Source organism: Nerophis lumbriciformis, linkage group LG22 (assembly GCF_033978685.3).
Source record: "Nerophis lumbriciformis linkage group LG22, RoL_Nlum_v2.1, whole genome shotgun sequence".
NCBI lineage: Eukaryota > Metazoa > Chordata > Actinopteri > Syngnathiformes > Syngnathidae > Nerophis > Nerophis lumbriciformis.
In genome coordinates this window covers 41,433,920-41,459,809 of record NC_084569.2, presented here as the reverse complement: position 1 = coordinate 41,459,809, position 25,890 = coordinate 41,433,920, and the positions used below count along the sequence as shown (strand labels likewise).

Genomic DNA, 25,890 nt, shown 5'->3' with positions numbered 1-25,890 from the left:
TCTACCTTCTTGTAGTCTTCAACATTGTCCAGGTGTATTTCCTGTGCTAGACACAAGTTGAGGAAGGACTGCCATCTACTTTGCACGGCGTCTCTGTGGGCCTGACATGGCAGTACTGTGATTGGTCTGTAGGGGAGTCTCAAGAACGTGGCGAAGCCTGGCAGATGTTACCTGGACTGTGGCGCTGCCAGGGTGATTAGAGACCGCCAGGCGATCTCCTTCCTCCAAGAGCTGGTTCACCTCACGCTCATGTGATAGCAGACCGTTGGTTTTGAATTTCTGCAGTCACACAGCAGAGAGAGGTAGTCTAAATATGCAACTTATGTAGTTAGCCAGCAGCTAACCTCTACACCGGTTATACGTGTTTGCTCCCCGACTGGTGCAACTGGGTCCCAATCGTGCTTGAAGGCAAGCTGACAAACAAAAGAGGCAAATTCTTCCTCCCTCAGTAAGTTCAAGAATGAAAATGATAGCTAAAACTTGGGCTGTACTGCAGGGAATTTATTTTGTTTTTATTTATAATCCAAACATTTTTTCCCACAAATTCAAATACACACGAACAAACTAGAAACTAGAAATTAACTCTTGAGTTGCCTGCTTGCGATTAACTAGCGAATAGCGCTGTCGTTGCATGTTAGCGATTTACGCGCAATCTGCGCGCTATTTGCCAGCTAGTGATTAGCAGCACAAGCTGCCAGCTAGCAATTGGCACTTTAGTTGTCAACTCATGATTAGCACACTAGTTGTTTAGCCAGGAATTAGCTCGCTAGTTGTCAGCTAGCAATTAACGCACCATTTGCCAGCTAGCGATTGGCACTTTAGTTGTCAGCTCGTGATTAGCACCCTAGGAATTAGCTAGCAACTAGTGAGCTAGGAATTAGCTCAGGAGTTGTCAGCTAGCAATTAACGCACCAGTTGCTAGCTAGCGATTAGTGAGTTAGTTGTCGGCTAACACTTAACGCACCAGTTGCCAGCTCACGATTAGTGTGCTAGTTTTTTAGACAGCAATTAGCATTCCAGTTGTCAGCTCACAATGAGTATCCCAGTTGTCAGCTAGCAATTAGTGCTCTCGTTGCCTATTAGCGATTTGCGCCAAATTTGCCAGCTAGCGATCAGCAGCACAAGTTGTTGCTAGCTGTTAGCTAGAAATTAGCGCACCAGTCGGCACTTAAGTTGTAAGTAATTTGCACGCTAGTTGTCAGCTAGTGACTAGCATGCCAGTTGTCAGCTAGAGCTCAGTGCGTTAGTTGTCAGCTAACAATTAACGCACCAGTTGCCAGCTAGCGATCAGCAGCACAAGTTGTTGCTAGCTGTTAGCTAGAAATTAGCGCACCAGTCGGCACTTAAGTTGTAAGTAATTTGCACGCTAGTTGTCAGCTAGTGACTAGCATGCCAGTTGTCAGCTAGAGCTCAGTGCGTTAGTTGTCAGCTAACAATTAACGCACCAGTTGCCAGATAGCGATCAGCAGCACAAGTTGTTGCTAGCTGTTAGCTAGAAATTAGCGCACCAGTCGGCACTTAAGTTGTAAGTAATTTGCACGCTAGTTGTCAGCTAGTGACTAGCATGCCAGTTGTCAGCTAGAGCTCAGTGCGTTAGTTGTCAGCTAACAATTAACGCACCAGTTGCCAGCTAGCGATCAGCAGCACAAGTTGTTGCTAGCTGTTAGCTAGAAATTAGCGCACCAGTCGGCACTTAAGTTGTAAGTAATTTGCACGCTAGTTGTCAGCTAGTGACTAGCATGCCAGTTGTCAGCTAGAGCTCAGTGCATTAGTTGTCAGCTAACAATTAACGCACCAGTTGCCAGCTCACGATTAGTGTGCTAGTTTTTTAGACAGCAATTAGCATTCCAGTTGTCAGCTCACAATGAGCATCCCAGTCGTCAGCTAGCAATTAGTGCTCTCGTTGCCTGTTAGCGATTTGCGCCAAATTTGCCAGCTAGCGATCAGCAGCACAAGTTGTTGCTAGCTGTCAGCTAGAAATTAGCGCACCAGTCGGCACTTAAGTTGTAAGTAATTTGCACGCTAGTTGTCAGCTAGTGACTAGCATGCCAGTTGTCAGCTAGAGCTCAGTGCGTTAGTTGTCAGCTAACAATTAACGCACCAGTTGCCAGCTCACGATTAGTGCGCTAGTTTTTAGATAGCAGTTAGCATTCCAGTTGTCGGCTAGCAATTAGCATCCCAGTTGTCAGCTAGCAATTAGTGCTCTCGTTGCCTGTTAGTGATTTGCGCCTAATTTGCCAGCTCGCGATCAGCAGCGCAAGTTGTCAGCTATAGATTAACGTACTAGCTGTTAGTTAGTAATTAGCGCACCAGTTGCCAGCTAACAGTCGGCACTTTAGTTGTCAGCTAAAGATTAGCACATCAGTTGTCAGCTAGAGATTAGCACACTACTTGTTAGCTGGCAACTGGCGCACCATTTGCCAGCCAGTAATTTGCACGCTAGTTGTCAGCTAGTGACTAGCATGCCAGTTGTCAGCTAGAGATTAGCGCGCTAGCTCTTAGTTAGACATAAGTGGCACAAGCAATTATGACTGTAGTTGTCAGCTAGCGATTAGCGATTATTTGAATATCTTAATATTGCGCTGTAACAAGGTACCTTTAAGACCAGTTTTATACAAGCTATATGAGTAAGGTGGCCCATCAGTCTGGGGTCCTTGACCCGTGCTGTAGACATCACGGCAAAGTATCCCTTATGCTATACGACTTCTAAAACATGACTGACCTCATACTCCATGCGAACAGTTTGGGGGTCAAGCATGCGGTCGCTCCAGTCTCTGTGCAGGATCCTGTCCTGCTGCTGAGACAAGTAGTCCAGTTCTTTACCGCAGCTCTGCATGTACTCGTACAGAGATGCCAGGTGTTTACGCCTCCTGCGGGAGTTCTCCTGCAACAACACGACATCAGAGCCACGTCCTCCTCCAACACTCCCAGTTGTTGAGTGCGGTAAAAAGAAAAGACTCACCAAAAGTTGATCCAGTTTTACTTTAAATTCAGCGTACTGGCCCTGTTGGGAAGGATGAGAGGTGAACTGTTGACTGACATCAGCGTGAGAGGAAAGTAGTGAACAGAAGAAGAAGAAGCGGAAAGTCAAGAACTGAGTACGGACACAATGATTGGACAGACTACAATATCGTGGTTCTGAACCAGACGACTATGTACCAGCTCGTGTTGAGACACGACTCCTCCTACTACTACTACTACTACTACTACTACTACTACTGCTAGCTTTGACTGGGCTAAATATCTGATGAAGGGACAAGACTACTAGCCTTCACCAGGACCAGGACTGGATACCAAATGCTCTTGACTTAACAAAAGACAAGAGTGGTACATTCAACTTGATGCCAATAGATGATAGCGACACACCTCGGACAAACTGAAATGTTTGTCGGTGTGCTTGACATTTTCTCCACAGTGCAGGTTGAGGAAATGGTATCTCCATTCTTCTTTATGTTTTGACAATTGACAAAAAAAGAATCTTTGAATTCTTTGAAGTCTTGAAATCTTTGGGTTCATAGAGACGATGAAGTCTCCACTTGACAAAGATCTTGGTTTGCCATAAACTCTTCTGGCACCATTCTTTGATGCCAGTCAACCATTCTCTTGGTGGTTGCCAAAGACCGTTTTTTTTTTCCATTTGTCTGTGGTCTGGCATTCTGCGAACAGGGCCAAAGAACTGCACCATGTTTCATAATCACTATGCCGTATTTCCCTGCTTGATATTCTTTAAAACTGTTTGATTTTCAGTAATTGTCCATAGCAAGCCAAGGCTGCCCTTTGTCACCTATTCTGTTCATAACTTTTATGGACAGAATTTCTAGGCGCAGTCAAGGCGTTGAGGGGATCCGGTTTGGTGGCTGCGGGATTAGGTCTCTGCTTTTCGCAGATGATGTGGTTCTGATGGCTTCATCTGGCCAGGATCTTCAGCTCTCGCTGGATCGGTTCGCAGCCGAGTGTGAAGCGACTGGGATGAAAATCAGCACCTCCAAGTCCGAGTCCATGGTTCTCGCCCGGAAAAGGGTGGAATGCCATCTTCGGGTTGGGGAGGAGACCCTGCCCCAAGTGGAGGAGTTCAAGTACCTCGGAGTCTTGTTCACGAGTGAGGGAAGAGTGGATCGTGAGATCGACAGGCGGATCGGTGCGGCATCTTCAGTAATGCGGACGCTGTATCGATCCGTTGTGGTGAAGAAGGAGCTGAGCCGGAAGGCAAAGCTCTCGATTTACCGGTCGATCTACGTTCCCATCCTCACCTATGGTCATGAGCTTTGGGTTATGACCGAAAGGACAAGATCACGGGTACAAGCGGCCCAAATGAGTTTCCTCCGCCGGGTGGCGGGGCTCTCCCTTAGAGATAGGGTGAGAAGCTCTGTCATCCGGAAGGAGCTCAAAGTAAAGCCGCTGCTCCTCCCCATGGAGAGGAGCCAGATGAGGTGGTTCGGGCATCTGGTCAGGATGCCACCCGATCGCTTCCCTCGGGAGGTGTTTAGGGCACGTCCGACCGGTAGGAGGCCGCGGGGAAGACCCAGGACACGTTGGGAAGACTATGTCTCCCGGCTGGCTTGGGAACGCCTCGGGATCCCCCGGGAGGAGCTGGACCAAGTGGCTGGGGAGAGGGAAGTCTGGGCTTCCCTGCTTAAGCTGCTGCCCCCGCGACCCGACCTCGGATAAGCGGAAGAAGATGGATGGATGGATGGATGTCCGTAGCATTTCATTTTGAAAGCGCTGACTATGGTGATCTTGGCCATTTCTAAGGATCTCGGTATCGTAGCTTGCTAAATACTTAAATTTTGGTCCCTTTTGCTAAGGTCCTGTCTGTTCCATAGCTTGTTGAAACCTACCAGTGACCCGTTTGACTTCCTGATCGTGCGTTTGATTTCTTTCCTGCAATCTTCACCAGGACCAGGACCGGATACCAAGTGCTCTTGACTTAACAAAAGACAAGAGTGGTACATTCAACTTGATGCCAATAGACGACAGCGACACACCTCGGACAAACTGAAATGTTTGGCGGTGTGCTTGACATTTTCTCCACAGTGCAGGTTGAGGAAATGGTATCTCCATTCTTCTTTATGTTTTGACAATTGACAAAAAAAAGAATCTTTGAATTCTTTGAAGTCTTGAAATCTTTGGGTTCATGGAGACGATGGAGTCGTCCACACAGTTTCTCCACTTGACAAAGATCTTGGTTTGCCATAAACTCTTCTGGCACCATTCTTTGATGCCAGTCAACCATTCTCTTGGTGGTTGCCAAAGACCGTTTTTTTTTTCCATTTGTCTGTGGTCTGGCATTCTGCGAACAGGGCCAAAGAACTGCACCATGTTTCATAATCACTATGCCGTATTTCCCTGCTTGATATTCTTTGGAACTGTTTGATTTTCAGTAATTGTCCGTAGCATTTCATTTTGAAAGCGCTGACTATGGTGATCTTGGCCTTTTTTAAGGATCTCGGTATCGTAGCTTGCTAAATACTTAAATTTTGGTCCCTTTGCTAAAGTCCTGTCTGTTCCATAGCTTGTTGAAACCTGCCAGTGACCCGTTTTACTTCCTGATCGTGCGTTTGATTTCTTTCCTGCAATCTTCACCAGGACCGGATACCAAATACTCTTGACTTAGCAAAAGACAAGAGTGGTACATTCAACTTGATGCCAATAGACGATAGCGACACACCTCGGACAAACTGAAATGTTTGGCGGTGTGCTTGACATTTTTTCCACAGTGCAGGTTGAGGAAATGGTATCTCCATTCTTCCTTATGTTTTGACAATTGACAAAAAAGAATCTTTGAATTCTTTGAAGTCTTGAAATCTTTGGGTTCATGGAGTCGTCCACACAGTTTCTCCACTTGACAAAGATCTTGGTTTGCCATAAACTCTTCTGGCACCATTCTTTGATGCCAGTCAACCATTCTCTTGGTGGTTGCCAAAGACCGTTTTTTTTTTCCCATTTGTCTGTGGTCTGGCATTCTGCGAACAGGGCCAAAGAACTGCACCATGTTTCATAATCACTATGCCGTATTTACCTGCTTGATATTCTTTGGAACCGTTTGATTTTCAGTAATTGTCCGTAGCATTTCATTTTGAAAGCGCTGACTATGGTGATCTTGGCCTTTTTTAAGGATTTTGGTATCGTAGCTTGCTAAATATTTAAATTTTGGTCCCTTTGCTAAAGTCCTGTCTGCTCCATAGCTTGTTGAAACCTGCCAGTGACCCGTTTTACTTCCTGATCGTGCGTTTGATTTCTTTCCTGCAATCTTCACCAGGACCAGGACCGGATGGAACTGCTGCTTTAAACGGGACAATGAAAAAAGAGGATTAGCTCCAAATTGTTCAGGACAAGCTAAAATCATCAGCCCGGAGGTTGGGTCTTGGGCGCAGTTGGGTGTTCTGACAGGACAATGACCCCAAACACACCTCAAAAGTGGTAAAGGAATGGCTAAATCAGGCTAGAATGAAGGTTTTAGAATGGCCTTCCCAAAGTCCCGACTTAAAGGTGTGGACAATGCTGAAGAAACAAGTCATTGTCAGAAAAGCAACACATTTAGCTGAACTGCAGCAATTTAGTGGTCAAGTGGTCAAGCAGAAGCTTGTGGATGGCTACCAAAAGCGCCTTATTGCAGGTAAACTTGCCAAGGGACATGTAAGCAAATATCAACATTGCTGTATGTATACTTTTCACCCTCACATTTTCAGTAGAGCCATAATAAATTCATAAAAGAAGCAAACTTCATGAATGTTTTTTGTGACCAACAAGTATGTGCTCCAATCACTACATCACAAAGAAATAAGAGTTGTAGAAATTATTGGAAACTCGAGACAGCCATGACATGATGTTCTTTACAAGTGTATGTACACTTTTGACCACCACTGTACATGTACAAATATCTAGAAAGCTACCATACGTCAAGTACGAAGAAATTATTTTGAGGTGTTTTCCTGTAAAATTTGCTTTAAAAGCTAACATGCTAATGTTAGCGTGCGTGAAATACCAAAATACATGATTGAGGTGTATACCTGTAAAAATGGCTAAAAAAAAAAAGGCTAACATGCTAACATTAGTATGCTAACAGAAAAACGTGCCAATTGACTAAATAAGCGATTTTGAGGTGTATAACTGTAAAATTAGACTAACAAAAGCTAGCATGACAACAGGGTCCTTGAGGGTGCATGGGAGTTTGCCCAACCAGTCTACATGTGCTTTGTGGACTTAGAGAAGGCATTGGACCATGTCCCTCGAGAAGTCTTGTGGGGAGTGCTCAGAGAGTACGGGGTATCGGACTGTCTGATTGTGGCAGTCCGCTCCCTGTATGATCAGTGTCAGAGCTTGGTCCGCATTGCCGGTAGTAAGTCGGACACGTTTCCAGTGAGGGTTGGACTCCGCCAAGGCTGCCCTTTGTCACCCATTCTGTTCTGAACTTTTATGGACAGAATTTCTAGGCGCAGTCAAGGCGTTGAGGGGATCTGGTTTGGTGGCTGCAGGATTAGGTCTCTGCTTTTTGCAGATGATGTGGTCCTGATGGCTTCATCTGGCCAGGATCTTCAGCTCTCACTGGATCGGTTCGCAGCCGAGTGTGAAGCGACTGGGATGGGAATCAGCACCTCCAAGTCCGAGTCCATGGTTCTCACCCGGGAAAGGGTGGAGTGCCATCTCCAAGTTGGGGAGGAGATCTTGCCCCAAGTGGAGGAGTTCAAGTACCTCGGAGTCTTGTTCACGAGTGAGGGAAGAGTGGATCGTGAGATCGACAGGCGGATCGGTGCGGCGTCTTCAGTAATGCGGACGCTGTATCGATCCGTTGTGGTGAAGAAGGAGCTGAGCTGGAAGGCAAAGCTCTCAATTTACCGGTCGATCTACGTTCACATCCTCACCTATGATCGCGGTCAAGATCACGGGTACAAGCGGCACAAATGAGTTTCCTCCGCCGGGTGGCGGGGCTCTCCCTTAGAGATAGGGTGAGAAGCTCTCCACATGGAGAGGAGCCAGATGAGGTGGTTCGGGCATCTGCTCAGGATGCCAACCGAACGCCTCCCTAGGGAGGTGTTTGGGGGCACGTCCGACCGACAGGAGGCCAAGGGGAAGACCCAGGACACGTTGGGAAGACTATGTCTCCCGGCTGGCTTGGGAACGCCTCGGGATCCCCCCGGGAGGAGCTGGACCAAGTGGCTGGGGAGAGGGAAGTCTGGGCTTCCCTGCGACCCGACCTCGGATAAGCGGAAGAAAATGGATGGATGGATAGCATGACAACGTCAGCATGCAAACAGTGAACATTTTTCTGCGCTTTATACCTGTAAAAAATACTAATACAGGCTAATGTTAGAAACGTGAAAAATGTGGACGTTTGAAAAAGTGTCCATTCATTTCAAATGGAAAAACATTTCCCAGGAAATGTAGAATTCCTGGAAAGGTGTGAATGTTTATAAAATAGTGATGTAGTACTGTATTGACCTGCGAAGTTGTGGTGTCGGGCTTCAGCTGGTCACTGTAAGCCTCGATCTCCTGATGCAGGATGTTGTGAGCTGCGATGTTCTTCTCCACGTCCGGCAGGCTGAGGCCGTAACCGTCCGTGTCCAAACGCCTCTGAAACACAAATGTGACTTATTTCCGTCCAAGGAGAGAATTTAGGGACAAAGGACAGACCTGTTTGTCGTCCAACGCCGAACCCCAGTCTATTCTGTGTTTCAGCACCAAATCCTGCATTTGGTCGTAGAGCTCCCGGAAGATGGAACAGTCCTTCACCCAGCGGTCGTGCAGGTTTCTGACACTTGAAGCGGGGACAAGACGGGTGACAGGTCATGTGACAACTGGAATGTGGCGGGGATATCTTGACGTGATGGTATGCGAGGTGTGCCTGCACCATCCGGTCGGTCAACTCACTCTCGGTCGATTTCAGAAGCCTGCGGGTGTTTCAGGCGCTTGGCCTTGTCCACGTCCATGAAGAGGTCTTTAATCAGACCCTCCGCCTCCGACAGGTTGTCCGCGCTTTCTTTCTGGTGCATCAGAGTCTGGTTCTTCACATCGCGCTGCTTGTCCTGCACAAGTCCTCATCACACCTTCGTACCGCTTTCTGACCGAACCGATTGAAGATTCCTTACCAAACTTAGCAGATCCTCGGCTCGCAAGATGTTCTTCTCCACTTGGTCCGCCTTCTTCTGCATGCGAGAAATGACCAAAGCCAGGTCAGCAGCCTGGGTTCTGAGGAGAAACACCAACATGATGTTCGGTCTTATGAACAAGAGACTTTAGTTTGATTCCCTGGCGGATATTTGAACTGATACCATACCTGTCAGAATAATTGTATATAAGTTATCACACATTTGTGTTCCATTTGAGTTCAGGCCCCATGCGAGAAGGCAAAAGCTGTCTTTCATCTTGTCAAGCAAAAGGCTTGTAAAACTCCACTGGGTACGATGGGTTTCTTTGATCTATTGTCAGCCACGGGAGGATCTTGTCCTGACCCGAGATCTACAAAGCGGAGAGGAAGCAGGACCTGACACCGCTGCAGGCACCTTTTCTTTGAACTGTTTATGACCGAGTGCAATAGCGGTTTATGACCACCTGCCCTTAGGAGCAGCTGCGTAATGTAATGTAATGCTATGTAATCAGAAATGGCCCAAATAAAAGAGGATGCGTGAAACTCCCTCGTCAGAGCGTGGTGGGAGACTGTACGAGTGTGCAGCCGCAGACGTTTCTCCTCATGAGCTAAATTCAATCCTGTCACAGTTTGATTCTTTGCTTCTTGTCTTGTCTAATAGATGTTATCGGTGTTTGAACCTGACGATACCAATTTGGGAATTGGTACTCAACAATACCACATTTTGGTACTTTTGTGTGTGTTCAAAATGAAATCCTTTTTTTGACTTAACATTTAGCTGATCATGATAACTGTGCTGACGAGTTATTATATGTTGCGTCGGTACACTTCTGAGTCTCATTTGCACGTATTATACAGGTAAAAGCCAGTAAAGTAGAATATTTTGAAAAACTTGATTTATTTCAGTAATTGCATTCAAAAGGTGTAACTTGTACATTATATTTATTCATTGCACACAGACTGATGCATTCAAATGTTTATTTCATTTAATTTTGATGATTTGAAGTGGCAACAAATGAAAATCCAAAATTCCGTGTGTCACAAAATTAGAATATTACTTAAGGCTAATACAAAAAAGGGATTTTTAGAAATGTTGGCCAACTGAAAAGTATGAAAATGAAAAATATGAGCATGTACAATACTCAATACTTGGTTGGAGCTCCTTTTGCCTCAATTACTGCGTTAATGCAGCGTGGCATGGAGTCGATGAGTTTCTGGCACTGCTCAGGTGTTATGAGAGCCCAGGTTGCTCTGATAGTGGCCTTCAACTCTTCTGCGTTTTTGGGTCTGGCATTCTGCATCTTCCTTTTCACAATACCCCACAGATTTTCTATGGGGCTAAGGTCAGGGGAGTTGGCGGGCCAATTTAGAACAGAAATACCATGGTCCGTAAACCAGGCACGGGTAGATTTTGCGCTGTGTGCAGGCGCCAAGTCCTGTTGGAACTTGAAATCTCCATCTCCATAGAGCAGGTCAGCAGCAGGAAGCATGAAGTGCTCTAAAACTTGCTGGTAGATGACTGCGTTGACCCTGGATCTCAGGAAACAGAGTGGACCGACACCAGCAGATGACATGGCACCCCAAACCATCACTGATGGTGGAAACTTTACACTAGACTTCAGGCAACGTGGATCCTGTGCCTCTCCTGTCTTCCTCCAGACTCTGGGACCTCGATTTCCAAAGGAAATGCAAAATTTGCATGGTTGGGTGATGGTTTGGGGTGCCATGTCATCTGCTGGTGTCGGTCCACTCTGTTTCCTGAGATCCAGGGTCAACGCAGCCGTCTACCAGCAAGTTTTAGAGCACTTCATGCTTCCTGCTGCTGACCTGCTCTATGGAGATGGAGATTTCAAGTTCCAACAGGACTTGGCGCCTGCACACAGCGCAAAATCTACCCGTGCCTGGTTTACGGACCATGGTATTTCTGTTCTAAATTGGCCCGCCAACTCCCCCGACCTTAGCCCCATAGAAAATCTGTGGGGTATTGTGAAAAGGAAGATGCAGAATGCCAGACCCAAAAACGCAGAAGAGTTGAAGGCCACTATCAGAGCAACCTGGGCTCTCATAACACCTGAGCAGTGCCAGAAACTCATCGACTCCATGCCACGCCGCATTAACGCAGTAATTGAGGCAAAAGGAGCTCCAACCAAGTATTGAGTATTGTACATGCTCATATTTTTCATTTTCATACTTTTCAGTTGGCCAACATTTCTAAAAATCCCTTTTTTGTATTAGCCTTAAGTAATATTCTAATTTTGTGACACACGGAATTTTGGATTTTCATTTGTTGCCACTTCAAATCATCAAAATTAAATGAAATAAACATTTGAATGCATCAGTCTGTGTGCAATGAATAAATATAATGTACAAGTTACACCTTTTGAATGCAATTACTGAAATAAATCAAGTTTTTCCAAAATATTCTAATTTACTGGCTTTTACCTGTATAGTAGACTTTGCACACGGGTGCAATTCCAAGACATGAGATGGCAGACTATGGCCAGGAAGCTAGGAAGTAGTTTGTGCCATTCAATTTGAATGGCACAAACTTGGGGGTCGCGTTTGGCTAGGGGCCGAAAGCATACTGCATGTATGAATATATGTATGTACAAAAGCCAAAAGCAGTGAAGTTGTCAGGTTGTGTAAATGGTAAATAAAAAGAGAATACAACAAATCCTTTTCAACTTATATTCAATTGAATAGACTGCAAAGACAAGATATTTCATGTTCACACTGAGAAACTTTTGCAAATAATCATGAACTTAGAATTTAATGGCAGCAACACATTGCAAAAAAGGCATTTTTACCAGTGTGTTACATGGCCTTTCCTTTTAACAACACTCAGTAAAGGTTTGGGAACTGAGGAGACACATTTTTGAAGTGGAATTATTTCCCATTCTTGCTTGATGTACAGCTTAAGTTGTTCAACAGTCTCCCTTCTCATATTTTAGCCTTCACACATTTTCAATGTCTGGACTACAGGCAGGCCAGTCTAGTACCCGCACTCTTTTACTACGAAGCCACGCTGTTGTAACACCTGGCTTGGCATTGTCTTGCTGAAATAAGCAGGGGCATTAATGGTGCCTTCACAGATGTGTAAGTTACCCATGTCTTGGGCACTAATACACCCCCATACCATCACACATGCTGACTTTTTCTGGGTGTTGTTGATAAATGGCTTTGGCTTTGCATAGTAGAGTTTTAACTTGCACTTACAGATGTAGCGACCAACTGTAGTTACTGAGAGTGGTTTTCTGAAGTGTTCCTGAGCCCAGGTGGTGATATCCTTTACACACTCATGTCGCTTTTTGATGCAGTACCGCCTGAGGGATCGAAGGTCACGGGCATTTAATGTTGGTTTTCAGCCTTGCTGCTTACGTGCAGTGATTTCTCCAGATTCTCTGAACCTTTTGATGGAGAACTCCCTAAATTCCTTGCAATAGCTGCTTGAGAAATGTTGTTCTTAAACAATTTGCTCAGGCATTTGTCGACAAAGTGGTGACCCTCGCCCCGTCCTTGTTTGTGAATGACTGAGCATTTCATGGAAGCTGCTTTCATACCCAATCATGGCACCCACCTGTTCCCAATTAGCCTGTTCACCTGTGGGATGTTCCAAATAAGTCTTTGATGAGCATTCCTCGACTTTCTCACTCTTTTTTGCCACTTGTGCCAGCTTTTTCGAAACACGTTGCAGGCATCAAATTCCAAATGAGCTAATATTTGCAAAAAAGAAGAAAGTTTCTCAGTGTGAACATGAAATATCTTGTCTTTGCAGTCTATTCAATTGAATATAAGTTGAAAAGGATTTGTTGTATTCTCTTTTTATTGACCATTTACACAACCTGACAACTTCACTGCTTTTGGGGTTTGTATGTGTGTGTGTATGTATATATGTGTGTGTATATGTAATATCAGAGTATGTATGTAATGTAAGTACGTAATATATAAGTATATACACTCATATAGCCTATACATATATACACTGTATGTGTACATATTTATATATACACACACACATATATATATATATGTCTTAATAAGGTTATCCAAAAAATAGTGCTCGATACCGTAGTAGAGCGCAATATATGTATGTGTGGGGAAAAAAAATCACAAGACTATTTCATCTCTACAGGCCTGTTTCATGAGGGGTTCCCTCAATCATCAGGAAAAAAAAAAAAAAAAATCTCCTGATGATTGAGGGTACCCTCCCTCATGAAACAGGCCTGTAGAGATTAAATAGTCTTAAACAATGGCTATTTTTTTTCCACACATACATATATATATATATATATATATATATATATATATATATATATATATATATATATATATATATATATATATATATATATATGTATATATATATATATATGTATGTGTGGGGAAAAAAATTGCCATTGTATATATATATATATATATATATATATATATATATATATATATATATATAATGGCTATTTTTTTTCCCACACATACATATATATATATATATATATATACATATATATATATATATATATATATATATATATATACAATGGCTATTTTTTTCCCCACACATACATATATATATATATATATATATATATACATATATATATGTATATATATATATATATATATATGTATGTGTGGGAAAAAAAACAAATATATATATATATATATATATATATGTATGTGTGGGGAAAAAAAATCACAAGACTACTTCATCTCTACAGGCCTGTTTCATGAGGGGTTCCCTCAATCATCAGGAAAAAAAAAAGAAAAAAAAATCTGATGATTGAGGGTACCCCCCCTCATGAAACAGGCCTGTAGAGATGAAGTAGTCTTGTGATTTTTTTCCCACACATACATATATTGCGCTCTACTACGGTATCGAGCACTATTTTTTGGATAACCTTATTAAGACATATATATATATATATATATATATATATATATATATATATATACACACACATGTGTTTGTCTATATATGTGTATATATGTGTTTGCGTGTATGTATGTATGTATATGTGTGTGTTAAATTATTAATATAATTGAATAAATAATGAATAAATACATGTGTGTAATCAACAGTAAGATTACTAATTTAGTTGTCATATTTGAGTGGGCCCCGGGTCCCTCTGTAGTGGAAAAGTTGGGCCCTGAGGTAAAAAAATGTGGGCACTCCTGGCATAGAGAAGCCATTCCACATTTTCTGCACCTTATATTAGAATTATTGTTAGTGTTTTTATTACTTTTTTTTTGTAGTATGTAAATTATAAAAAGAAAAGACGTTGCTGCACAGTCTGATTCTTTTCAGGACAAACCAGTTTGATAGGTTTGATGTTTTCAGTCTTTCAAGAGAGAAAGAATCACTTTTTTTTTTTTTTAACAATTCCGCCCACCCACCCCCTGCACACCACACTTTATCAGCACTTTGTTTGCTCTGTCACTCCATCACCCGTGCGATATGAAAGACATGCGGACACACCCCGTAGCTGGACAACCCACACCTTTTTTACTCAATCACCTGCTGGAATGTTGTCACGCTCGGCAAATGAGTGACGACACCCGTGTGTGTGTTAACATACCAGTCATTTTGAAGGCACACACCTCAAAGTCAAATATTTTTGGTACTTGACACATGCTTACTGTTGGTGCTAACGTTAGCATGTTAGCTTTTTTTTGTATTTAGCTCATTTGGAAGGCACACACCTCAGAGTCAGATATCTTGGTACTTGACAAAACTTACTGATAGCATGCCGATGTTAGCTTTTCTAGTTATTTTGAAGGCACACACCTCAGAGTCAGATATCTTGGTACTTGTTGCATGTTAGCCCTAGCATGTGAAAACATTTTTTAGCTAATTCGGAAGGTATACACCTCATAGTCAGATATTTTGGTACATGACGAAACTTACTGATAGCATGCTAATGTTAGGTTTTCTAGTTATTTTGAAGGCACACACCTCAGAGTCAGATATCTTGGTACTTGTTGCATGTTAGCGCTAGCATGTTAGCATTTCTTTTTAGCTAATTTGGAAGGTATACACCTCATAGTCAGATATTTTGGTACATGACGAAACTTACTGATAGCAGGCTGATGTTAGCATGTTGGCTTTTCTAGTTATTTTGAAGGCACACACCTCAGAGTCAGATATCTTGGTACTTGGTGCATGTTAGCGCTAGCATGTTAGCATTTCTTTTTAGCTAATTTGGAAGGTATACACCTCATAGTCAGATATTTTGGTACTTGACAAAACTTACTGATAGCATGCAATGTTAGCATATTTGCTTTTCTAGTTATTTTGAAGGCACACACCTCAGAGTCAGATATCTTGGTACTTGTTGTATGTTAGCCCTAGCATGTGAAAACATTTTTTAGCTAATTCGGAAGGTATACACCTCATAGTCAGATATTTTGGTACTTGACAAAACTTACTGATAGCATGCTGATGTTAGCACGTTAGCATTTTTTTTAGCTAATTTGGAAGGTCTACACCTCATAGTCAGATATGTTGGTACATGACGAAACTTACTGATAGCATGCAATGTTAGCATGTTAGCTTTTCTAGTTATTTTGAAGGCACACACCTCAGAGTCCGATATCTTGGTACTTGTTGCATGTTAGTGCTAGCATGTTAAAACATTTTGTAGCTAATTTGGAAGGTATACACCTCATAGTCAGATATTTTGGTACATGACGAAACTTACTGATAGCATGCTAATGTTAGCATGTTAGGTTTTCTAGTTATTTTGAAGGCACACACCTCAGAGTCAGATATCTTGGTACTTGTTGCATGTTAGCGCTAGCATGTTAAAACATTTTTTAGCTAATTTGGAAGGTATACACCTCAGTCAGATATTTTGGTACATGACGAAACTTACTGATAGCATGCAATGTTAGCATGTTAGGTTTTCTAGTTATTTTGAAGGCACACACCTCAGAGTCAGATATCTTGGTACTTGTTGCATGTTAGCGCTAGCATGTGAAAACATTTTTTAGCTAATTCGGAAGGTATACACCTCATAGTCAGATATTTTGGTACATGACGAAACTTACTGATAGCATGCTAATGTTAGGTTTTCTAGTTATTTTGAAGGCAGACACCTCAGAGTCAGATATCTTGGTACTTGTTGCATGTTAGTGCTAGCATGTTAGCATTTTTTTTAGCTAATTTGGAAGGTATACACCTCAGTCAGATATGTTGGTACTTGACGAAACTTACTGATAGCATGCTAATGTTAGGTTTTCTAGTTATTTTGAAGGCAGACACCTCAGAGTCAGATATCTTGGTACTTGTTGCATGTTAGTGCTAGCATGTTAGCATTTTTTTTAGCTAATTTGGAAGGTATACACCTCAGTCAGATATGTTGGTACTTGACGAAACTTACTGATAGCATGCAATGTTAGCATGTTAGCTTTTCTAGTTATTTTGAAGGCACACACCTCAAAGTCAGATATCTTGGTACTCGTTGCATGTTAGCGCTAGCATGTTAAAACATTTTGTAGCTAATTCGGAAGGTACACACCTCATAGTCAGATATTTTTGTACTTGACAAAGCTTACTGATAGCATGCTGATGTTAGCATGTTGGCTTTTCTAGTTATTTTGAAGGCTCACACCTCAGAGTCAGATATCTTGGTACTTGTTGCATGTTAGCGCTCGCATGTTAAAACATTTTGTAGCTAATTCGTAAGGTATACACCTCATAGTCAGATATTTTGGTACATGACGAAACTTACTGATAGCATGCTGATGTTAGCATGTTGGCTTTTCTAGTTATTTTGAAGGCACACACCTCAGAGTCAGATATCTTGGTACTTGTTGCATGTTAGTGCTAGCATGTTAGCATTTTTTTTTAGCTAATTTGGAAAGTATACACCTCATAGTCAGATATTTTGGTACTTGACAAAACTTACTGATAGCATGCTGATGTTAGCATGTTGGCCTTTCTAGTTCTTTTGAAGGCACACACCTCAGAGTCCGATATCTTGGTACTTGTTGCATGTTAGCGCTCGCATGTTAAAACATTTTGTAGCTAATTTGGAAGGTATACACCTCATAGTCAGATATTTTGGTACATGACGAAACTTACTGATAGCATGCTAATGTTAGCATGTTAGGTTTTCTAGTTATTTTGAAGGCACACACCTCAGAGTCAAATATCTTGGTACTTGTTGCATGTTAGTGCTAGCATGTTAGCATTTTTTTTTTTAGCTAATTTGGAAGGTATACACCTCATAGTCAGATATTTTGGTACTTGACAAAACTTACTGATAGCATGCAATGTTAGCATATTTGCTTTTCTAGTTATTTTGAAGGCACCCACCTCAGAGTCAGATATTTTGGTACTTGACAAAACTTACTGATAGCATGCTGATGTTAGCACGTTAGCATTTTTTTAGCTAATTTGGAAGGTATACACCTCATAATCAGATATTTTGGTACTTGACGAAACTTACTGATCGCATGCTAATGTTAGCATATTAGGTTTTCTAGTTATTTTGAAGGCACACACCTCAGAGTCCAATATCTTGGTACTTGTTGCATGTTAGTGCTAGCATGTTAGCATTTTTTTTTAGCTAATTTGGAAGGTATACACCTCATAGTCAGATATGTTGGTACCTGACGAAACTTACTGATAGCATGCTGATGTTAGCATGTTGGCTTTTCTAGTTATTTTGAAGGCACACACCTCAGAGTCAGATATCTTGGTACTTGTTGCATGTTAGCGCTAGCATGTTAAAACATTTTGTAGCTAATTCAGAAGGTATACACCTCATAGTCAGATATTTTGGTACATGACGAAACTTACTGATAGCATCCTGATGTTAGCATGTTGGCTTTTCTAGTTATTTTGAAGGCACACACATCAGAGTCAGATATCTTGGTACTTGTTGCATGTTAGTGCTAGCATGTTAGCATTTTTCTTAGCTAATTTGGAAGGTATACACCTCATAGTCAGATATGTTGGTACATGACGAAACTTACTGATAGCATGCTGATGTTAGCATGTTGGCTTTTCTAGTTCTTTTGAAGGCACACACCTCAGAGTCAGATATCTTGGTACTTGTTGTATGTTAGCGCTAGCATGTTAAAACATTTTGTAGCTAATTTGGAAGGTATACACCTCATAGTCAGATATGTTGGTACATGACGAAACTTACTGATAGCATGCAATGTTAGCATGTTAGCTTTTCTAGTTATTTTGAAGGCACACACCTCAGAGTCAGATATCTTGGTACTTGTTGCATGTTAGTGCTAGCATGTTAAAACATTTTGTAGCTAATTTGGAAGGTATACACCTCATAGTCAGATATTTTGGTACTTGACGAAACTTACTGATCGTATGCTAATGTTAGCATGTTAGCTTTTCTAGTTATTTTGAAGGCACACGCCTCAGAGTCAGATATCTTGGCACTCGTTGCATGTTAGCGCTAGCATGTTAAAACATTTTTTAGCTAATTCAGAAGGTATACACCTCATAGTCAGATATTTTGGTACATGACAAAACTTACTGATAGCATGCAATGTTAGCATATTTGCTTTTCTAGTTATTTTGAAGGCACCCACCTCAGAGTCAGATATTTTGGTACTTGACAAAACTTACTGATAGCATGCTGATGTTAGCACGTTAGCATTTTTTTAGCTAATTTGGAAGGTATACACCTCATAGTCAGATATTTTGGTACATGACGAAACTTACTGATAGCATGCTAATGTTAGTATGTTAGGTTTTCTAGTTATTTTGAAGGCTCACACCTCAGAGTCAGATATCTTGGTACTTGTTGCATGTTAGCGCTCACATGTTAAAACATTTTGTAGCTAATTTGGAAGGTATACACCTCATAGTCAGATATTTTGGTACATGACGAAACTTACTGATAGCATGCTAATGTTAGCATGTTAGCTTTTCTAGTTATTTTGAAGGCACACACCTCAGAGTCAGATATCTTGGTACTTGTTGCATGTTAGTGCTAGCATGTTAGCATTTTTTAGCTAATTTGGAAGGTATACACCTCATAGTCAGATATTTTGGTACATGACGAAACTTACTGATAGCATGCTGATGTTAGCATGTTGGCTTTTCTAGTTATTTTGAAGGCACACACCTCAGAGTCAGATATCTTGGTACTTGTTGCATGTTAGTGCTAGCATGTTAGCATTTTTTAGCTAATTTGGAAGGTATACACCTCATAGTCAGATATGTTGGTACATGACGAAACTTACTGATAGCATGCTGATGTTAGCATGTTGGCTTTTCTAGTTATTTTGAAGGCACACACCTCAGAGTCAGATATCTTGGTACTTGTTGCATGTTCGTGCTAGCATGTTAGCATTTCTTTTTAGCTAATTTGGAAGGTATACACCTCATAGTCAGATATGTTGGTACTTGACGAAACTTACTGATAGCATGCAATGTTAGCATATTTGCTTTTCTAGTTATTTCGAAGGCACACACCTCAGAGTCAGATATCTTGGCACTTGTTGCATGTTAACACTAGCATGTTAGCATTTTCTAGCTAATTCAGAAGGTATACACCTCATAGTCAGATATGTTGGTACTTGACGAGACTTACTGATAGCGTGCTATCACCCAGGAAGGGGCTGGTGGTTGTTGCTGCACATGTTGCACAATAACAAGATGATAGCAGTGGGGAGCGGGGGGGCTTGGGTACCTGTCAATCCCACCTTGAGTGGGAATTGAACCCTCGCTAAGAACCAGAAGTCAACCTCACACATTCATTCATAAGACACTACTGTACAGTGTGCAATAGACAGGTTAGACCAGTGTATCACTCACACTTACTTATACACACATACTTATACACACATACCTACAGGTATAAACACAGGTATGAACACAGGTATGAACACTCACCTGCTGATCTTAACAGGACTGTTTTCCTGTTTCTTCGACATGACGACTGACTGTTGAGGTGTCAAGCTGCTCCTTCCAGCTCCTTCCTTCCTTCCTTCCTTCCTTCCTCTCCGTGTCTCCGCCGGCTTCTTGCCTGAGTTAAGGTGCGTCTCTCGGCTCCGCCCAGGCCGGCAGGTGCGTCGCCAGTAAAAGCGGTCGGTGTAAAAGGGGCGGGGCGCTGTGGGCGGGGGGGTGCAAAGAGACCGGGCCGACCGGTTTGTTCACTCCTGACGCCAGAGAATTCCACGTTTTTTTTAAACTATCTTACGTTTGAATCACACATGAAAAATGTGTTGTAAGAAGGTTGATACAAATGAGTGTTGGCAACCAGTCCTGCATTTTTGTATTGATTGGAAGAAGCACATGTTCTTGGCCTGGTAGGATTTATGTCTGACAATCCAAACATGTGATGATCACACTCCTCAGCCTTCCCGGTAAGGTCTATTCAGGTGTACTGGAGAGGAGGCTACGCCGGATAGTCGAACCTCGGATTCAGGAGGAACAGTGCGGTTTTCGTCCTGGTCGTGGAACTGTGGACCAGCTCTATACTCTCGGCAGGGTCCTTGAGGGTGCATGGGAGTTTGCCCAACCAGTCTACATGTGCTTTGTGGACTTGGAGAAGGCATTCAACCGTGTACCCCGGGAAGTCCTGTGGGGAGTGCTCAGAGAGTACGGGGTATCGGACTGTCTTATTGTGGCAGTCCGCTCCCTGTATGATCAGTGTCAGAGCTTGGTCCGCATTGCCGGCAGTAAGTCGGACACGTTTCCAGTGAGGGTTGGACTCCGCCAAGGCTGCCCTTTGTCACCCATTCTGTTCATAACCTTTATGGACAGAATTTCTAGGCGCAGTCAAGGCGTTGAGGGGATCTGGTTTGGTGGCTGCAGGATTAGATCACTGCTATTTGCAGATGATGTGGTCCTGATGGCTTCCTCCGGCCAAGATCTTCAGCTCTCACTGGATCGGTTCGCAGCCGAGTGTGAAGCGACTGGGATGGGAATCAGCACCTCCAAGTCCGAGTCCATGGTTCTCTCCCGGAAAAGGGTGGAGTGCCATCTCCGGGTTGGGGAGGAGATCTTGCCCCAAGTGGAGGAGTTCAAGTACCTCGGAGTCTTGTTCACGAGTGGGGGAAGAGTGGATCGTGAGATCGACAGGCGGATCGGTGCGGCGTCTTCAGTAATGCGGACGCTGTATCGATCCGTTGTGGTGAAGAAGGAGCTGAGCCGGAAGGCAAAGCAACGATTTACTGGTCGATCTACGTTCCCATCCTCACCTATGGTCATGAGCTTTGGGTCATGACCGAAAGGACAAGATCACGGGTACAAGCGGCCGAAATGAGTTTCCTCCGCCGAGTGGCGGGTCTCTCCCTTAGAGATAGGGTGAGAAGCTCTGTCATCCGGGGGGAGCTCAAAGTAAAGCCGCTGCTCCTCCACATCGAGAGGAGCCAGATGAAATGGTTCGGGCATCTGGTCAGGATGCCACCCGAACGCCTTCCTAGGAAGGTGTTTCGGGCACGTCCGACCGGTAGGAGGCCACGGGGAAGACCTAGGACACGCTGGGAAGACTATCTCTCCCGGCTGGCCTGGGAACGCCTCGGGATCCCCCGGGAGGAGCTGGACGAAGTGGCTGGGGAGAGGGAAGTCTGGGCTACATGTAAAATTGGATTTTATTTTTATAAAATACATATATTTATATATATATTTTTATTAATCTAAATTTTTTTTTTAGCACTTTGTTCCCTTTTTTGAGTCCAACCGAAATACTGTACGTGAAGAGGTGTATACCTGTAAAAATAGTTTAAAAAAAAAAAAAAAAGTTAAAATGTTAACAGTAAGCATACACTTATAAAGAACATAATGTCATGGCTGTCTTGACTTTACAATCATTTCTACAACTCTTATTTCTTTGTGATGTAGTGATTGGAGCAGGCCCGGCCCTAACCAATCTGGCGCCCTAGGCAAGATTTTAGGTGGCGCCCCCCCACATCGGCAGTGAAGTGTATATACTCACAAGAACCCGAATAGCTTTGTCTTTGACCTTTTTTTTTTTACTTACAACTATACCTAATATATAAAGGGGTGGAAAAGTGACTATTACCTGCAGGGCAAACATTAGCTAACCAGAAGGCAATAACAATGTAAACAAAAAACACCCGCTTAAAAGATCTAATACAAATGTCCCTGAGGAATGTAAGGTGGGAGTACTGTAATTACCTAACGTTACATTATTATTTTCCATAACAATTTAGCCCCCTCCACAATATTAACCCGACGTTAAAACAGAACTAGCTATTTATTGATTAGCAATTGCCGAGTCATGTAACATTAGCTTAATGCTAAAAAGCCAGGTTACTATCACATTCTGTAACAGACAAATAATTTCATGTAGGCTAACGTTACCTACCTGCTACCTCTGTCTTTTCTCGTTTCTCCTCTTCTTTTCTCTTTTTTCTTCCCTGGGCACCTGACAGTTTTGGCCGTTTTGACATCTTGTGTTGATTTTTTGATGTGGTGACGTCCAAAAAGAGTCATGATACGGGAAGGGAGGGGGCGCACCGTGCGGGGGGAGGAGGGGGGGGGGGCGTAATGTTGTAACAAATAATATTTCTATTAAATAGGCTTTACTTTGCATTTTAATTAACGTGAGATTATTTTTTGTATTTAGAAATAATAGCACCAACTTTTTTTTTTCTTCTTTTTTTTTCTCCAACATTTGTGGCACTGGCATGGCGCCCCCTGATGGACGGCGCCCTTAGCATTTGCCTATACGGCCTATGCCACGGGCCGGCCCTGGATTGGAGCACATACTTGTTGCTCACAAAAAACATTCATGAAGTTTGCTTCTTTTATGAATTTATTATGGCTCTACTGAAAATGTGAGGGTGAAAAGTATACATACAGCAATGTTAATATTTGCTTACATGTCCCTTGGCAAGTTGACCTGCAATAAGGCGCTTTTGGTAGCCATCCACAAGCTTCTGCTTGACCACTTGACCACTAAATTGCTGCAGTTCAGCTAAATGTGTTGCTTTTCTGACATGGACTTGTTTCTTCAGCATTGTCCACACCTTTAAGTCAGGACTTTGGGAAGGCCATTCTAAAACCTTCATTCTAGCGTGATTTAGCCATTCCTCACAATTAACCAACCTCACTCCTTAATGATTCAGTCACACACCGGATTCTTGCAGGAATGAGGCAAAAATGCATCCAGACCCACTGTAGAACACTGGAGTCTAAACTTGTGACTTACAGGTAAAAGCCAGTAAATTAGAATATTTTGAAAAACTTGATTTATTTCAGTAATTGCATTCAAAAGGTGTAACTTGTACATTATATTTATTCATTGCACACAGACTGATGCATTCAAATGTTTATTTCATTGAATTTTGATGATTTGAAGTGGCAACAAATGAAAATCCAAAATTCCGTGTGTCACAAAATTAGAATATTACTTAAGGCTAATACAAAAAAGGGATTTTTAGAAATGTTGGCCAACTGAAAAGTATGAAAATGAAAAATATGAGCATGTACAATACTCAATACTTGGTTGGAGCTCCTTTTGCCTTAATTACTGCGTTAATGCGGCGTGGCATGGAGTCGATGAGTTTCTGGCACTGCTCAGGTGTTATGAGAGCCCAGGTTGCTCTGATAGTGGCCTTCAACTCTTCTGCGTTTTTGGGTCTGGCATTCTGCATCTTCCTTTTCACAATACCCCACAGATTTTCTATGGGGCTAAGGTCAGGGGAGTTGGCGGGCCAATTTAGAACAGAAATACCATGGTCCGTAAACCAGGCACGGGTAGATTTTGCGCTGTGTGCAGGCGCCAAGTCCTGTTGGAACTTGAAATCTCCATCTCCATAGAGCAGGTCAGCAGCAGGAAGCATGAAGTGCTCTAAAACTTGCTGGTAGACGGCTGCGTTGACCCTGGATCTCAGGAAACAGAGTGGACCGACACCAGCAGATGACATGGCACCCCAAACCATCACCCAACCATGCAAATTTTGCATTTCCTTTGGAAATCGAGGTCCCAGAGTCTGGAGGAAGACAGGAGAGGCACAGGATCCACGTTGCCTGAAGTCTAGTGTAAAGTTTCCACCATCAGTGATGGTTTGGGGTGCCATGTCATCTGCTGGTGTCGGTCCACTCTGTTTCCTGAGATCCAGGGTCAACGCAGCCGTCTACCAGCAAGTTTTAGAGCACTTCATACTTCCTGCTGCTGACCTGCTCTTTGGAGATGGAGATTTCAAGTTCCAACAGGACTTGGCGCCTGCACACAGCGCAAAATCTACCCGTGCCTGGTTTACGGACCATGGTATTTCTGTTCTAAATTGGCCCGCCAACTCCCCTGACCTTAGCCCCATAGAAAATCTGTGGGGTATTGTGAAAAGGAAGATGCAGAATGCCAGACCCAAAAACGCAGAAGAGTTGAAGGCCACTATCAGAGCAACCTGGGCTCTCATAACACCTGAGCAGTGCCAGAAACTCTTCGACTCCATGCCACGCCGCATTAACGCAGTAATTGAGGCAAAAGGAGCTCCAACCAAGTATTGAGTATTGTACATGCTCATATTTTTCATTTTCATACTTTTCAGTTGGCCAACATTTCTAAAAATCCCTTTTTTGTATTAGCCTTAAGTAATATTCTAATTTTGTGACACATGGAATTTTGGATTTTCATTTGTTGCCACTTCAAATCATCAAAATTAAATGAAATAAACATTTGAATGCATCAGTCTGTGTGCAATGAATAAATATAATGTACAAGTTACACCTTTTGAATGCAATTACTGAAATAAATCAAGTTTTTCAAAATATTCTAATTTACTGGCTTTTACCTGTATATAACTGAGGCGCTCTCAAGGCCCCCTTTTAAGTCCTCTCCGTTTTGGTAGTTACAAATGTTTTTCGTAATGTGATTTATGTAACTGAAGCTTGTTTACTTCAGATGCCGTCAGTCATTTGTTCAACTTCTTTGAGTTTATTAGTAGTGTTCCTCAAGGTTCCATTTTAGGTCCTCTATGTTTCATCATTTGGACTATTCAACTGGTGGCCTATGAGTTGAGTTAAACATTTTTGCAACAGATTCCTGAAAACACTACAGTGCTGTCATTGAAATCATATTTGACTTGCTTTTTTGCAGAAAGTCCTTAATCGATCAAAATCGAACAAAATCAAATGTCTACCGTAGAGGACGCTTCTCCAGAATATGCAAAATAAGAATAACAGTGAAGGGAGAAGTCCGCCCCCCTCCGGTCTTTAGCTTTTTGGAAATGTGGCCCCCAAAACAATTTAGTTGAATATCCCTGCAAAGCAGTGTACATTTTGTTATGCACTGAAAATTACTCACACCCATTAAAGCTGTCAATAGGTGGGTAGCATGATAAATGTGTCCGGTGCCACTCACACCGGTGAATTGAATGATGAATGATAGGTGGTGGTCGGAGGGGCCGTTGGCGCAAATTGCAGCCACGCTTCCGTCAGTCTACCCCAGGGCAGCTGTGGCTATGAAAGTAGCTTACCACCACCAGGTGTGAATGATGGGTTCTACATGTAAAGCGACTTTGGGTACTTAGAAAAGCGCTATATAAATCCCAGTTATTATTATTATTATTATTATTCCTTTACTACTTTTGAGGTGTGTTTGGGGTCTTTGTCCTGTTGGAACACCCAACTGCGCCCAAGACCCAACCTCTGGGCTGATGATTTTAGCTTGTCCTGAGCTAATCCTCCTTTTTCATTGTCCCGTTTAAAACAGCAGTTCCATTGGCAGGAAAACAGGCCCAGAGCATAATACTACCACCACCATGCTTGACGGTAGGCATGGTGTTCCTGAGATTAAAGGCCTCACCTTTTCTCTTCCAAACATATTGCTGGGTATTGTGGCCAAACAGCTCCATTT

At 42.7% G+C, this 25,890-nt stretch overlaps 1 protein-coding gene and 1 long non-coding RNA gene across 2 annotated transcripts in view; one reads left to right on the top strand and one right to left on the bottom strand.

The window, feature by feature from the left end:
* The window catches only part of LOC140679719 (uncharacterized), a 36,017-nt gene extending 26,486 nt beyond the window's left edge, over positions 1-9,531 (top strand). Inside the window, exon 3 of the long non-coding RNA XR_012051094.1 lies at positions 8,677-9,531. This is a non-coding gene — a long non-coding RNA (uncharacterized lncRNA). The remainder of the gene's footprint in view (positions 1-8,676) is intronic.
* evplb (envoplakin b) overlaps positions 1-20,049 on the bottom strand; it is a 43,204-nt gene extending 23,155 nt beyond the window's left edge. Inside the window, exons 1-9 of the mRNA XM_061973876.2 lie at positions 19,956-20,049; positions 9,087-9,186; positions 8,869-9,023; positions 8,632-8,755; positions 8,440-8,571; positions 2,963-3,004; positions 2,723-2,884; positions 172-279; positions 6-101 (exon numbers count right to left, since the gene is read on the bottom strand). Of these exons, the coding sequence (XP_061829860.2) occupies positions 6-101; positions 172-279; positions 2,723-2,884; positions 2,963-3,004; positions 8,440-8,571; positions 8,632-8,755; positions 8,869-9,023; positions 9,087-9,186; positions 19,956-19,996 (960 nt within the window). The 5' untranslated portion in view covers positions 19,997-20,049. The remainder of the gene's footprint in view (positions 1-5; positions 102-171; positions 280-2,722; positions 2,885-2,962; positions 3,005-8,439; positions 8,572-8,631; positions 8,756-8,868; positions 9,024-9,086; positions 9,187-19,955) is intronic.
* Positions 20,050-25,890: the final 5,841 nt, after the last annotated feature.